At 36.3% G+C, this 15,864-nt stretch overlaps 4 protein-coding genes across 4 annotated transcripts in view; 1 reads left to right on the top strand and 3 right to left on the bottom strand.

Annotated features, from left to right (window-relative positions):
* Positions 1-15,864, bottom strand: part of LOC114532908 (nephrocystin-3-like) — a 49,773-nt gene that overhangs the window by 29,397 nt on the left and 4,512 nt on the right. The gene's annotated exons all lie outside the window — the stretch shown is intronic.
* On the top strand, positions 308-1,852 carry LOC114532904. The gene is made up of 6 exons (XM_028554490.1): positions 308-384; positions 514-581; positions 678-849; positions 968-1,139; positions 1,231-1,382; positions 1,506-1,852. The coding sequence occupies exons 1-6, from the start codon at positions 327-329 to the stop codon at positions 1,850-1,852; spliced, it is 969 nt and encodes a 322-aa protein (XP_028410291.1). The 5' UTR covers positions 308-326.
* LOC114532903 lies at positions 1,938-2,549 on the bottom strand. Its single transcript, XM_028554489.1, has one exon. The coding sequence runs from the start codon at positions 2,547-2,549 to the stop codon at positions 1,938-1,940; it is 612 nt and encodes a 203-aa protein (XP_028410290.1).
* On the bottom strand, positions 6,416-9,013 carry LOC114532901 (kinesin light chain-like). The gene is made up of 3 exons (XM_028554488.1): positions 8,523-9,013; positions 7,190-7,274; positions 6,416-7,072 (listed from the first exon to the last, which is right to left on the bottom strand). The coding sequence occupies exons 1-3, from the start codon at positions 9,011-9,013 to the stop codon at positions 6,416-6,418; spliced, it is 1,233 nt and encodes a 410-aa protein (XP_028410289.1).

Below are 15,864 nucleotides of genomic sequence, written 5' to 3'. Positions count from 1 at the left end.
GTCCTGGTCACAGTGGGCTTTTTGGATCAGGCAGTACGCTGGACATGGGACGGAATATCATATTAGATACCCAAGTAATCAAAGTAAGTTTGAAACCTGAATATGGGAAATTTAATATAAAATTCCCAGTAAAATAAAATTGGATAAGAAATGTGCTTTTTGGATATCTAAGTTCTTTACATATTCTTGTTTTTTAAGTCCACTGAAGTGAAGAATTCCAACGCTATGGAACTGGAATCCCTTAAGAGACAGTTGAAATACTTGGAGGACAATGGCACTAAAGTTGACAAGTTGTTACAGATAGGCATATCCAAGTGTCCGCATACATGGCAAATGAGAAGCCACAGGTGGAGCATGCCTATGATGTATGGCATGTAGCAAAGGGTACAGTAAAACATTATAACTAATAAATCTGAAAATATTCGCTTTATATGCCAATTATACCCTTTTTGGTGACCTGCAATACCAATATAATAAACATGAAATTAAAATCAGGAATTTCTAATTTTCAAGGAGAAAAAAAGAAGCTAACAAAAGTCGCCAAGAAAAAGAAATTCAGGAAAATTCAGCCATGGATTGGGGTATCTATATAAATATAATTCTGTATCAGTTTACATAGCAAAAAACAATTGTCATTGGTTATCTTAGTTATTAATATTTTTTCATTTACTTGACAGTCAATCATTAATCATATTTATTGGGTTGGTGACTCCAGTGAGACTGAGGATGAAAGAGAGGAAAAATGGCGCAGTATTCTAAACCATATAATCAATGTTCATGAACATGCTGGCCATAAAGTGTTTGTAAAATGTCTCCATGGCACAATTGAAAGAGACTGGATTAAAAAAGGTTATATAAAAATAGCAACACTATGGATGAATAATATAATATATATATATATATATATATATATATATAATATATATATAATATATAATTATTGTAATGTGTGTATACATGATTACAGGATCAGCTGCTCACAAAAAATTGGAAGAGATGTTAACAAGGCCACGGCTCATTTCTGCAATCCGCAAGTTATCGAAATATCATCAGACATCTGGTTTGGAGGCCAAACATGCTTTAGACAACTTACTGGCCTCAAAGAACACTTATCATTCCTATCATTCATTGAGTGCAAGGTAAAATTTTTAAGTTTGAAAAATGTTTGAAAATTGTTTGAAAATTGTGACATGCAAAAGGCTTTATTATCTTATGTGTATTTCAAACCAGATTGTACTGTTCAAACTTGCACTACAATGAAAACAGCAACAGAAAGCAGGCAACAACTGCTGATGGAAAGCTGAGATGGGCCATATCTTATCCAAAGGCTTTTAAAGGAGAGAAAGCTGTGGCAAAACCTTTAAAAGAAAAACCGACCTATGGTATGAATTTCATCTTCCTGTTAAAAGGCCATATATACAGCACACTTTTAAGCAGGGGAAAAAATCAGATATTTATTATATACCATGTTGATAAGTTCACAAACTTTAAATCTAATTTTATAGAGTATGTACATTTGATATTAAGTCAAGTTATAAAACTCCGAAAGCAGTACCCTACATTGAAGAAGGCCAAAGAACATGCAAGCAATGTACTACCTCCAGAGCCACAATCACTTGTTCAACAGTACTTGGCAGGAAAGGAGAGACCCTCAAAAGAACAAGTCGTAGCTAACAAGAAGTCACGATTCAGTAAGCCAGCTTTACCTACAAGTGTAAAAAGAAAAGCTGGTGTCAACCCTTGTGCATGTAAAGGTAAATGCGCAACACGAAAATGTGACTGCAGGGCAGTGGGAACAATCTGTGATAATGAATGCAAGTGCCAAGAGGCCAAATGTATCAATCGTGAATGAGGTATTCCTTTCACGCACAAATATATATATATATATATGCTCTTAATTGTACATACTTCAAGAATTAGAACCATAAAGTAAAATATTACCGTTTTGATTTTCTTGCGTATTTAAAGTGAGTGTATAAACCGTCAGGCGACTCGAAGCGTTCTCGTATCTTTGCATATACACAAGCTGGGAAGGGTCTTCGCTTTTTCTTCCCCAAGATCTGGAAAATCCACCGAGAGCACCTCTGATACGCTACTAGTCGATAGAGTTTGTGTACTCTTTCTAGATCCTCATCATCAAGAGGCCAGTTTTCCTCAAGGTAACGGCACACATCGACTTTTAGCACTCCTTCTGAAAGCATGTTTTCATTGAATTCTCGATGTGTTGTAACACAATGCTTGTCTTGTGTTTCTGTTTGGTTAAGGAGAACGTCGTATTCGTCGTATTCTAATGCTTTCTCGTGGCAACAAAAACACTCAATAGTCTTGTTCGATATAGTGCAAAGTCCGCATTTACACCAACTAAGAGTTTGAAGGCGCCAAGCATTTACCCTTTCAAACTCGTGATCGACTTCTTCGTCAGACGAAGACAATTCACTGTCTTGTTCGGAACCGCTTTCAGCGCTTAAATGGCCTGTTTCTGCCCCAACTTCTGGTTCATACTGGTACGGCAACACTTCTTCTACTTGATTTTTGTGTATATCTTCCATCATAACAATAAAAAGCTACAAACCTTTTCGAAGCTAGCGAGCGAGTCAAATTTTTAAACAAAAATACACTGTTGTTTTGATTCAACCCAGCCAATGACGTCACTTCCGGCAAAATAACCCGAAGATAATTTTTCAAAATTTTATCCAAGATGGCGGGCAAAGTATCAAATTTGAATGCAAATAACTGGTCGATAAAAGAGTTTGATAAAGAATTATTGTTTTTTTTATTGTTAGATACCCCAAACGTTTTAAAATAGCCAATAAAAATTTTCGTTGCCAATGTCCTTTAAGAGAGCTTTCGAAACATTCAGGGGCGAAATGCGCGCTACAAACATAGCATGAGTTTGCTTTCGGTAGGTTGTCGCGTCGAATCCGCCTGAGCCATATTTTGCGCAACTGTGGCTCATTTGGCAAACGATGGTACGATACCTCGCTCCCTTTCGTCTTCTTCGAGCAGTTCGTGCAACCCGGAACCATACAATATGGCATTTTTTGAAATTTTAGAAATCGCTTGTAAAATGTTGCTGTATTTTATAGCTTTGTTTATATTTGAATATGAAGCGCTCCCGCGAAACCGCGCAGTGACGTCACGGAGTAAATCCGCTGCCAGATCGCAGGTTCGCTCGCATGTATTTAATTTCTGCGGCAAATATGGCAAAAGTTGCGTTTTTATTGCTTTATATCTTGAATTTTATTTAACCTTGCGATTTAAAACTTCGTATGTATAGTAAGAATGATATTATCTTTCATCTGAGCCTAAGTTGTCCTGAGCAATGACTTCCCCTTTAAGCTTTGAAATGTATTATGTATACTGGCTTGACACAATTGTAGCTTCAAAGAGAATGTAATCAGTAATCGAGCTCTGTCCCGATCTATATATCAAAATATTTCTATATTTACACTATACCATTACAAAGAGCTGCAGTTTCATGCAATCCAAATGGCATGGATATTACGCAAATACTGTAATTTTATCGTTGTTTTGAGATTCCATCATATTTATGACCTCTCAAATACAGTATGACTATTTCGAAATACATTTGAACTCCAATAAGGAATATTATATAAATGAAAGTACTCTCAAAATTGATGCAAAAAACTAAAATATCCGACCAAAATGCTATATACTGTTCACGCAAATTTATACAATAAAATGGTACCTCAAGTGTCGATCATATTGCATTTGAGCGTCGATTAGAAATGATTTTCTCTGGCTTGGGGAGCGTAATAATATTGTTTATTCTCGACGACTGTCTACAACATCAAGTCTTAAATTACATATCACGTGTTTATTCTCGTGACTAAATGCACTGGTTATTTTGACGTACACATGTAAAAATCTCGCATCTTGTCTAAAATCTCGCGGCAGAGTGAACAAGCTTGTAGCTAGCCTGCTGCGGATTTGTAGCAACTTGTCAACAAAGCAGTTCGAACACAACTTGATATCAGCTTGTTAGAATAATCCGTTGTAGAATCCGTTGTTGCTATAGACGCTACTCTGCTACGTTTGTCACAACTTGTGTCTTTTGTGTGTATATATATATATATATATATATATATATATATATATATATATATATATATATATATATATATATACTGTGTAGATTAACTGGTTTACTATAATACAAATAGACTTTTATTTTAGTTTTATATAATGACGTGCAACAAGAAGAACTAGTTGAAATACTTGCTTAGATTTTGATATGTTATAGTTATATTTTGAAAGAAAATCTAGGGATATTACCTACTTTTTAAAATCGGTAACCATTTCGGAATGTCTCTAAAATATGCAAAATACGAGATATGCAAAATATGAATTAATTAAACTTTGCTCGACTAAAGCTGAACGCACATGTCACCCCGTGTCGGGACGATATTCTTCTACAAACAATTTCACTTTGACTTGAAGATATTTGTTGTGTGACTCAATGCATATTTGTAGTCCCCCATCTCACATTGTGTGGCTCCAATGTTTCCGTAAAATATTGTTAGCTATATCCGCAAAAGTCGAAATGAAGAAAGGACTCAACGGAGAAATTCTCGATCTTTTTTTACGAGTATTAATATAATCATATATAGCTATACATACTTTTCTGCTGTTGCATTATAAATCTTTGCACTTCTAATCAGTCTCTTTATAATTTCAATCCACAAATAAACCTGCATTAGACAGACTTTTTACAGACTTCCATTACAGATTTTTGGCCCGCAAAAAGTGTTTACTTCTAGTATAATACCTGAGATTGCTATCTGTAAGTCATCCTCTTTCCTCAAGCGGGGAGGGGGGCAGGTGGCGAGCTAGCTAGGATTCAGGGAGGTCATGTGATCCTGAACTTTGGTGACCCCTTCCATGCGGAGTTTTTGGTCTTTTTTAAATATGACTAACGCCAAAACTTGTTCGAAATAATCCAGTACTGGTTTCATATTTGGTCAATTTATTTGAATTTGACGCTGTTTTCTCAGTATATAACGACGTAATTTTACTAACTTTTTTCATGGTGAATTTTTTGGAGATCTCCCTCTAGTGACGTAACGTGACTACCTTCACTCGGGAGTGCAACCTCTAAGTTTTACCGGCGAACCCGGGGAATTCTAAGCGCGTCTAAAGAAAGCATATAATTATAGCTTTTTGGTTGGTCGGTTGGTGCAAGTTTCAAGTTAGTTATCAGAGATTAAAAGTTATTATCATTAGTTAGTATAGATTAAAATAAATTGCTTAAGTAGCTATATATAGTATATATAAATATTATTCACTGACTTAAACTGTAGCATGTTTCGATATCATTATAGTAAAGTCAATATTACTGGCACATAATTATTGATTGGACATGCAAAAGCTTGAGAGTCTGTTTGACGATATATCAGCAAACGAGTGAGACGATTTGTCAAATTACGGCAAGCAACTAAGCAAGTTGAGAAAAATTATACTTTTTACCAACGCTTGTGTGCTATTACCGACCGACGTCGCGTTTAACTCACCACGTTGCCAAAACTAGGGGGTGTAGCACCCCGCCACACCCCTCAGACAATAGTATTCGTCCTGCTTTTCCAAGCCAAAGTTTTAACCATTGATCACGTCGAATAACATACATATAAGGTTGGTAAAAATAAACTAAAGATGCAGATTTGCTAAATTACAACCGCTGGCAAAATATTACCTGGAGGAACTTTGGTATTCCTTGATTTACAAAAAACAAACTGGGCAAATTGTAAAATATCAATGAATTTTTCAAATTTAAAAATGCGCAATGTAATTTATAATACTTCAATTGAACATTGAACATTGAAATTGAAGATATTTGAACAAATTGTTTACGGCAATCTGCATATTCCAAGTCCGTGCCTTTCTGGCCATTGTTCGATCAGTGTATCCATGATCGGAATAACTTTAACCTGCTTCAAGATTCCCCCGGTATAGTTTATTTGTTCTCGAGATCTTATTACTGTCTATATTAAAATCCCGGGGGGGATTTTAGTATCTTAAAACTGATTTTAGCAACTGTTCTCGTTTGAATTTGATGTCATTTGCGAACTCACGCTGTATCGCACTAATTGTGTAATAAATTTGAACTGTGTCAGGGTGATCTTCTCCATATAGTGTCGATCTGATTTCAAGAGCTCTTCGATTCGAATATAATGCTGACTTGTAATGTTTCATTTCGTGCTGTGTGACTCCAATATTGTAATAACTGTCAGCTGTTGCAGCATGATCTTTTCCGTAAATTTTTAATCTGATTTCAAGCGCTTTTTGATATGACTCTAATGCTGATTTGTACTCTTTTATCTCATGTTGTGTGACTCCAATGCTATAGTAACTGTCCGCTGTCTCAGGATAATCTTCCCCACGTAGTCCTAATCGAATTTCAAGAGCTTTTCGTTTGACTCAATGCTGACATATAATCTTTCATATCATGTTGTGCGTATCCAATGTTGTAATAACTGTCGGCTGTTGCAAGGTCATCATCTCCATACACTTTCAATCTTATTTCAAGAGCTTTTTTATGGGATTCTAACGCTGATTTGTAATCTTTCATCTCATGCTGCGCGATTCCAATGCAGTAGTAACTATCAGCTGTCGAGGGATGGCCTTCCCCATGTAATCTTAATCTGATATTTAGAGCTTTTCTATTTGATTCTATTGATGCCTGGTAGTCATGCATCGCATGTTGTGTGATTCCGATGCTGTAATATGTGTCGGCTGTGTCACAATGATCTTTGCCATATAGTTTTAAACTAATTTCAAGAGCTCTTTGATAATACTCTAATGCAGACTTGTAATCCCCCCTGTCCTGTTCCACGGCTCCAATGCTGTAATAACTGTCAGCTGTTGCAGGGTCATTTTCTCCGTATACCTTTAATCTGATTTTGAGAGCTTTCATATGCGATTCTAATGCTGACTGATAATCTTTCATGTGATATTGAATGTAACCAATGTTGAAGTACCTTTGAGCTATTTCAGGATGATCTTCAAGGTCGTAGTGACATTCAGTCGTACACGTGTCGGTATCATCTGTTTTTCTCTAAGAATTTGTAAGACGTATAGATATAATACAATTCTTTGAATTGCGCTGTAGGTATGAGATTTCGAGTTGCTAATTGTACGATCCCAATGCAACAGATTCAAAATAAATATTTACCTGATTACTTTTTATTTCATCACTTGCATCACCATCAACATCCATATGTTTTACCATCTCGCCAAGATCCTTGTTGATATGAGATCTGTGTTGCGCGAAAAAAAACGTGAGAATGTTATATTCTATCATTCAAAAAAAATATTGTTCAGAGAATTAATGCTGAATTTGTGTTCCTAAAGCCGCGTTTACACTTCAGGCCTGGAGCTGGCCTGGACCAGGTCTAGGCCAAGTCTAGGTAATATGTGCCAAGGTCTTCCTTGTTGATGATATCGGATAGCCAAAGTAATTGACAAAATACTTGGAAAAGACCCAAAACACGCCGAAAAGTGGTTAAACTATGTGTGTCCTATACAAATTATACTATTAAGTCCAAAATTGTCAGGGTAAAGCCTGTTCGCATTACCAAACTCTTGCCACAGGTCAGGTCCAGGCCTGGTCTAGGCCGGATAAACAACGTTCACGTCTAGGCCTAGGCCTGGTCCAGGCCAGGTTTTGTACGTAATGTAAACGCGACTTAAGATATCAATGTTTGTTATACAATATGCAGCTAGCGTTTTATTGGCGAATCCGCGCGCGCCATTGTAAAGCGCAACTATTAATGAAAATAATACAGTTGGAATTATCGTGTTTGATCCACCAATTAGGAATCAGGTATACGCCCCTGGGGGATAAAAATTTTCAAAAAAGAGTTTTTTATTGTGTAATGAAAACAAAAATACATGGATGGTTAAAAATATGGACGTTAAGATTGACGTTGACGGCAAACACCACAGAACGCTAACCACAAACGTTCAACCTTACATCGCTTTGAAAGTAATTTCTACAGGTTTTGAACAGTCCACATTTAATGCTTCAATTTTAATGAATAAATTGTCTTCAACCAGATAATACTTGACTAAAGAATTGGACCTGTTTGCGGTTATCGGTTCGCCATAAACGTCAATCTTAAAGTTCCTATTTTATCTGACGCCCAGATGAAGTTTGTTTTTCAGAATTTTTCACCGCCCAACTGTGCCAAATATAGTATTTTGTCACGTCCCAGATTTTGGGAAGAACGTGGCGAACTAATACCAAGGTTCTCGCCGTGCGTAATGAAGACCCTTGATATGAAGTTAATGATGTCACTGAACTCGCAATTGGAGAGCTGTGAACAGTCAAAGGCATGGTAATAAATTTCTTGAAAGTTAAACAAACTGAACGCTCGAGTTTAATTATTTCAATTATTTGTTTGGATTCTTATACGTAAGGCTTTGAACCAACGAAACACAGAATGCACACGTTTAAATCCTAACCATTTTTTATATCTCTATGGATAGAAGATTTTGTCATGTACCTCAAGTTTATAGCTTCCTTTTTTTCATTCACCTCCTCCATGTTTTCAATCTTCACCTTCAGTCCCTCCACTTTAATTCCAACCAGAGAAAGTTCTTCCTGCAAGCGTTCCTTCATCCTTCCTGATTCGTAATCCGCCAAGACTTCCAGAAACCTTTCGTCTGTGAAACAATGTAACTCAAAATGCAAACTTCCTGGTCGAATGCCACGAACGTCCTGATCATCACGTTCGCCACCAACACCTCTTTCAACTGCACCTTCGATTATTGGTTTTAATGAATTATAAGCCACATACACAGCTCCCAGACCTAATCCTATTCCCAGTCCTGCTCCTAGTCCTTGTCCCAGTCCTTGTCCTAGCGTTTTCGCTGTTCCACACACCTCCTTTGCTACTTCTACATTGTCCGTGGCAACAGTGAACGCAAATAAACCACCAAATAATGATGCACCAATTCGTAAAACTTTTCCAGCTTCCGAAAATGTCTCTGCCATACAGGAGATATGCTAAAAGATATTATAATATATATTAAAATATATTAAAAGATATTATAACATAAGCAGCCCAAAAATAAGCGTGTGCCATCAATGTTTATCATCGTACATGACTAATGTTAAGGTATGGGCTCTGCTAAGACCTACGAAGTAACCATATAAATAAATGCCACAAACATCAATATACACAAATAGAAACTTGAAATTAAAAATACCAAAGAATGATAACTTCCCTGATCCCTGAGGGAAAAAAAATTGAAATACGCATTTGCCGTGAATTATTTTGGCCACACACCTGGATGCCAGAGGTTGTGGCCCACGTCATTTTTTCACTAATGCATGAAAGTGATTGGCATAAAAACAGGGAAGTCGCATTTTTCGCTATACTATATTATATAAAGACAATGACGTGACCTAAAACTCTGGCATCCTGGTGGGGGACAAAATAATTCACGTCATATACGTAAAAAATGTGTCAGACAGACGTAAATAACGATTAACTTGAATGCAGATTTCTTGAAACACTTTCTAGAATACATGTGGTAATCTATCAGTACTATAATACAATAGTGCCGGTCTAGCTGTTTTAACAGTATAAAGGAAAACGCCCTATAATTTCAACTAGACTCTTTTGATATTTTTGCCTTTCTCTTTTACATGGTTAATTCGTAAGCTCGAGCGGAAGTTGCTTTCCTTAGCGTTATATAGGAACATAAACATTGATGTCGCACGCTTATTTTTGGGCTGTCTGTCTTCATAACAAAGTACAATACTCTCCGAGCGAGTAAGCGCCATGCCAGGGTTCTAATCCGCCCAAAAACTAAGCTAAAACATGTATATATTCCCGTCTTCAAGCTAAATCTGATGATTATCTCCCGAGACACGCAGTCAACTGAAACATTCAATCACCTCACAAAGAGCAATCTCATGTGAAACTCATTGATATCCGGATTTCTCCTCTATAACCTGACGCTAACAATATTTCAAAGATTTTGAATATCCACTCTAGTTAAAAAAATTTGAGGATTTTTTCGACTCACGGCAGTTCCTAATAACCGATATTAATTGCTTATCTATCTTCTGAATGAAATTTTCACTGTAAGGTCAGCGATGACGTCTTAAGTCTTTGACATAATATGCTTTATTATAGTCGACTGAATCCGTGCGTTTTTTTCTATTTTATGTTATTCGAAACCATGGGTTCGCAAACGTTGTGGAAATTCAGCAATTTCCAGCGTCTGGGAATTTATCAACAATATATAGGATAGTTATGATACGATCGAGTTTAAGTTTGATGTCAGGTAACCAAGGCGAAGCACTTTGCATGTTTTTATTATTCATGCAAAGTATCTCTATAGAAGTATCGCTATTCTATATCGTAAATGCGAAGTTTTTTGTGTCATTTTAAAATGACCACAAACATATCTTCTCAAGGTTGATTCATCATCGTCGGCAAGTGAACAATTGCATGGCTTTCATTGACTTAAAGCTTCCAAACATATATCGACTTGGCACATCCGTTAGAAGCATATATAGTTCCCGATGTATAAAATTTCCGACAGCTCTATTAGAGTCAGTACTACCTCTTCCAAGAGCTTCGATCGTGAGTTGCGAAAATTGATCTTTTAACTCTATTGCCGAAGTGAAATTCGATAATCTATTACGGTATTTTGATAGTGAATTACGGTATTTCTACCACAACAACGAACACTTTATAAACAAAAGTATGCTCAAATCAGTTACTAAAGAGTAATATATCAAACCAAAACGCTACATACTGTTCATGCAATTACATACTATAAAATGGTACCTCAAGTTTCGAATACTTTGTGTGTAAACGTCAATAAATAATGATTTTCTCTGGCTTATTTGCAGCATAATATTCAGAGGCGAAGCGTGACTTTCTTAACTGAAGGAGGGGCGGAGGCAACACCTAAGTTTACCGACAAACACGTCACACTTGAAGCCCCTGTAAAGAAAGCATACAGCCTTTTGCTCGGTTGGTGCAAGGTTTAATTATTGTATCATTTATAATTTAAAATGAATTGCTGAAGTAACTATCTACAGTATATACAAACATTATAATTAACAACTGGCTTTCACTGTAGCATGTATCGATATCACTGGTAAAGCCGATATCACTGGCACATAATTATTGATTAGATTACATTACATGCAAAATTTTGAGAATCTGTTAAGCCTCGTTTACACCACAGTCAATTTATCGGCACGGAACGGCTAAAATTGGCACCTGTACTTAATTTTATTAGTGTTCAGGCTACCAAAAAGGCTGAGAACAGATGAAATGGGCACAGGTGCCGTGGCAATAAATCAAGTGTGGTGTAAACGGGGCTTAAGCAAGTCGAGCTTAAGAGTCAGGTTGTGCTTTTTACTGACACTTATGTGCTGTTAATTAAGGCGATTCTCTATCACCGTGCACTTCATCCGCTTTGAAAAGCTTTTCCGGGTGGAGCGGACGTAATGATCGCAGAATCGCCTTGAAAATCCAAGAATCGCCTGATTCTCATATGTCATTGACGTTCAACGATGTATTGTTTGTGGTCGTTCACGAAGAAAATTTATATAAAATAACTAAGCGTTTTATTCTCTAGTGATCACCGACAATAGCCATCGCCGACCGTCGGTGACATATAAGAATCGGGCTGACGACCTGACGAAAACTGCGGGGGTGTAGCCCCACCCACATCCACCGGACGCTACGCCCCTGATAATATTGCCTGCTCTTGGTCATCGTCCGCTAAGTTTCAAATTGCAAATCACGTGTTTATTCTGGGACTATATGCAAATGTACCTAAAGTTTCGAAAACTTTGTGTTGAAATGTTGACAAGGAACGATTTTCTCTGGCTTGAGCAGTATAATGTTGTCTATTCTCAATGATATCTGCAAGTTTCTGATCACAAATCTCGTGTTTACTCTGGGACTACATGCACTGGTTTACTATGACTTATGGTTTATGTTGATATCAGACACTGATTATATAATATTTGGTGACCATGTTGCCTATGCTTTTAACGCAAACTCTCTTTGCAAATTAAACCACCCCTAGATACGAAATTTGTTTAAGCATAGATTCACTGGATGACTATAAAGCAAGTAGTTTTTTTTCTCCGAACGGCTACCGTGTCGTCTTGACTTTTTCTTGTGTATATTTATCACCAAATATATCGAAAGCACAAAGATTAGAAATTCTGCGTGGAGTTTTATTTATAAAACTTATAATATGACAAAATTACATATGATAAAATTACAAGATATTTAACAAATAGATAACATTGAACCGTTGTCTGTTCAGTTAGAGAGAGATACCCAGATGACGTCATTTGTGATAAGAACAAAACAAAGTGGCCACGAGCCGCCGTTTATATAATAAAATCGGAAAAATTCCGAAATTAAACTGGCAAATAGTTTCCCCAACATTTGGAAAATTGTCAAAGTAAAAATTTTGCAGATATCATGCGTAAATGATCTATAAGATTGAAGAATGCTATTGGCTAGCTTAAGACACGTGCTAAAGTCGGTGATTGGCTGACAAAAATAAAACAAAGATTACTGATTAAATTCGCTAAAATTACCCTGCGTCTGTCCTCTTATAGATCATGGGTCTCGACCTATGAAATTGCTTGAATCCTTAACGTTATTATATAAAATATTATACAACACACAAATGTGATACACTTACGGCACGATACGATATAATACATGATACGTTACTGTACAATGCAACACATCACAACAAAAATGGAACGGCTGGAACTCTACAACATTTTAAAAACCAATTACTACTGAAACATCAGTCTAGAACGCCCTACTGACACATCAGTCTCGAAACAACAACTTTTAACATTGTTCAAACTCCAACAAACATTCCCAAGTGTTTGGATCAGGCCATCCAAGCACCGGAAACCATTAAGTAAGTTGTTTTTTAAAAAAAACACCTGATCACCTTACCTGATCCAAACATGGAGCGTCTAATATGGTTTAATTTAATAAGGCTAAATCTAATATAGTTTAATTTTCGCAAATAAATTCCCTCATGGATCAATATCTTTTGAAATTAGGTTGGACTGTAGAAAATATTCTTGATCCAGTTCGTGTTTGAGATCTACGACATTACAGGGGTAGGGACTGGGGAAGATAACAATATTGAGAGCATCGCGTTCTTCGTTTCCTGTTTTAGGCGTTTGGAATATTTGGAAATAATTTATAAAGTAAGCTCATTGAAACTGGAAATTAAAGAAATACAAGGTACATTTTATGCATATTTATTGTTTCTGTAGAATGTATTTCATTTCACAAAATAGTCCTGACTAAACTGGAAATTTCTATATTTGCCGGGACAAAATGGATCAGCAAAAACGTAATTACTTGTACATGTTAATTTGTACGCGTGTGAAATCAAGTTTTCCTTCCTTTGAACGTAAATTAACCAAACCGAGTACATTCTGAACATGATATATAAAAATCAAATAACATATGATTGCAATAATAAGGGTGCGCCATTTTGTTTTTAGTCAGTTCGTTAGCGCTCATCATGAACTGTCGATCGCTTGTGCAAGTTGCTTAGCTTTGTATGTCGCTATAAAACGTTGGTAATGAAAAACCGACAAAATTAGATGATAAGTATGTATGTCAAAATACATTTATTTTATGCTTGGCCCAGACTATTTGCAAAAGGGGGAGGTTTGCATATTCTTTTATGCCAGACTGACTTCTTTGTAACACGATATATGAATACCCTCTCCCCAATTAAGCGGTCTAGCTACGGCCTTGTGCGTGATGAACATGAAATTTGAAAATCGTTCTCTCTTCTCTACCAACACCCCCCCCCCCTTGCTCTCTTAATTTCATCCCAACCTCTGTTGAGAAGAGAACATATTGACTGGCGCTTATAGTTTAGGTCATTGGATAATGATAAATAAAACATATTTATTACATTAGAATATTACAAAACTAAAATGTGACTGCTACTAAATAACTAAAACACCTTTAGTGTTGGTATTGTAATATAGAATTTTTTTGCCTCCGTATCTGGAAGAATGCGTTGGTTATTTCTTGATCGTCATTGATATTATTATTATTATTATTATTAAAACTTTATTTCATGAGGGGTTCACATTGTTACCTTAAGGTATTCTTCCCAATGGCCCTCGAAAGGTAATATGAAAGATTTCATCGCGAGAAACATTGGCAACGAATGATATGCTTGCATACAGTGCAGCTATTCATTAACATGGTCTACTTCATTGTTTAATTGAAGAAAAAAGGTTTTAAGCTTTTGTTTAAAAGAGTTAGGTGACTGACTCTCCATTCGTATTAGTCCAAACTCTTCAGAGATAAATCGTATTTTATCAGCTCGTCCTGATCTTTTTTCATTTCTTTCCTAATCATACACTCACAGTTGTTCGTCGAAGTTTAAATGTGAGACTTACGGAAGACATGTACAGTGTATGACTGATCTGGCCAACGTTCTAAAACTTTAATTTTATTAAATATGTGAATATATATAACAAGAAAATATCAAATTTCAAACACGACTGTTTTACTCCACGGTCTACCACAGCAATTGTTTGCCCTGCAACTATTGTTTCATGAAATGCCTACGCTAAAATAGCTATTCACAACCCTCATAATTATATGCGAAGTAAAAATTAAGAAGAAGACTACCATATACGCTTGGCTGAGCAATCCCACGTATTTTACGGCGCTGCGGGGAATTCCTTAGATCTAGCTCCCCCTAAGCCATGCTCGTCAAGCCTTGTTTAGGCACTGGATCACCATTACCCCTACTTAATTTGACTGGGTATGATCGTAAGAATTGTGAATAGGAAATTTTGATAAATTTATCTCGAATTATCTGCTTGAAATAAGCTTGATATCCGTTTCATTTGTAATTTTTCACTGCATCTTGTACGAGTCCAATATCTTGGTAACTTTGAGCAGTATCAACATGACGCTCACCAAATATTTGTAATCTGATACGAAGAGCTTTCTCATATGATTCTAAGGCTGCCTTGTAACCTTCCATTGTGTGCTTGCTGTGTTGTGCGACTCCAATTTCGCGATAAAGTTCCGCAGTTTGAGGAAGATTCTCTCAAAAAGTTTTAAATTGATCTCGAGGGCATATTGATATGATTCTAATGCTGATTTGTAATCTTTTAAATTGTGTTGTTCATGGCCAACTTCATGATAGCTATGACCAGTGTCACAATGGTGTTCTCCATTCATATTCAATCTGATTCGTAAAGTACGTTGATGTGATTCTAATGCTGACTTGTGATCTTTCATCTTATGGTTTGTGACGCCAATCCTGAAGTAAGTCATTTCAGTAGATAAATCATTTTCTCCAAATAGTTTCAATTTGATCTGGAGGGCGTGTTAATATGATGCTAATGCTGATTTGTAATCTTTCAAAAACTCTTGTTGAAAACCAACTTCATGATAACTGTTACTAGTGTCACTATGGTGTTCTCCATTCAGCTTTAAACTGATTTGTAAAGCACGTTGATGTGATTCCAATGCTGAGTTGTAATCTTTCATTTCATGGTGTGTTACGCCAATAGTGAAATAAGTTATTGCAGTAGATAAATTATTTTCTCCAAATAGTTTCAATTTTATCGGGAGGGCATGTTGATATGATACTAATGCTGATTTGTAATCTTTCAAAAACGTTTGTTCAAGACCCATTTCATGATATTTGTTACCAGTGTCACTATGGTGTTCTCCATTCAGCTTTAATCTCATATGTGAAGCACGTTGATATGATGCCAATGCTGACTTGTAATCTTTCAAGCAATGTTGTTCAACACCAACCGAGTGATAACTATTTCCA

This window comes from Dendronephthya gigantea, unplaced genomic scaffold (assembly GCF_004324835.1).
Source record: "Dendronephthya gigantea isolate DGI-Jeju-01 unplaced genomic scaffold, DenGig_1.0 000082F, whole genome shotgun sequence".
In the NCBI taxonomy this organism is placed as follows: Eukaryota; Metazoa; Cnidaria; class Anthozoa; order Malacalcyonacea; family Nephtheidae; genus Dendronephthya; species Dendronephthya gigantea.
This window is presented reverse-complemented; position numbering and strand designations above follow the sequence as displayed.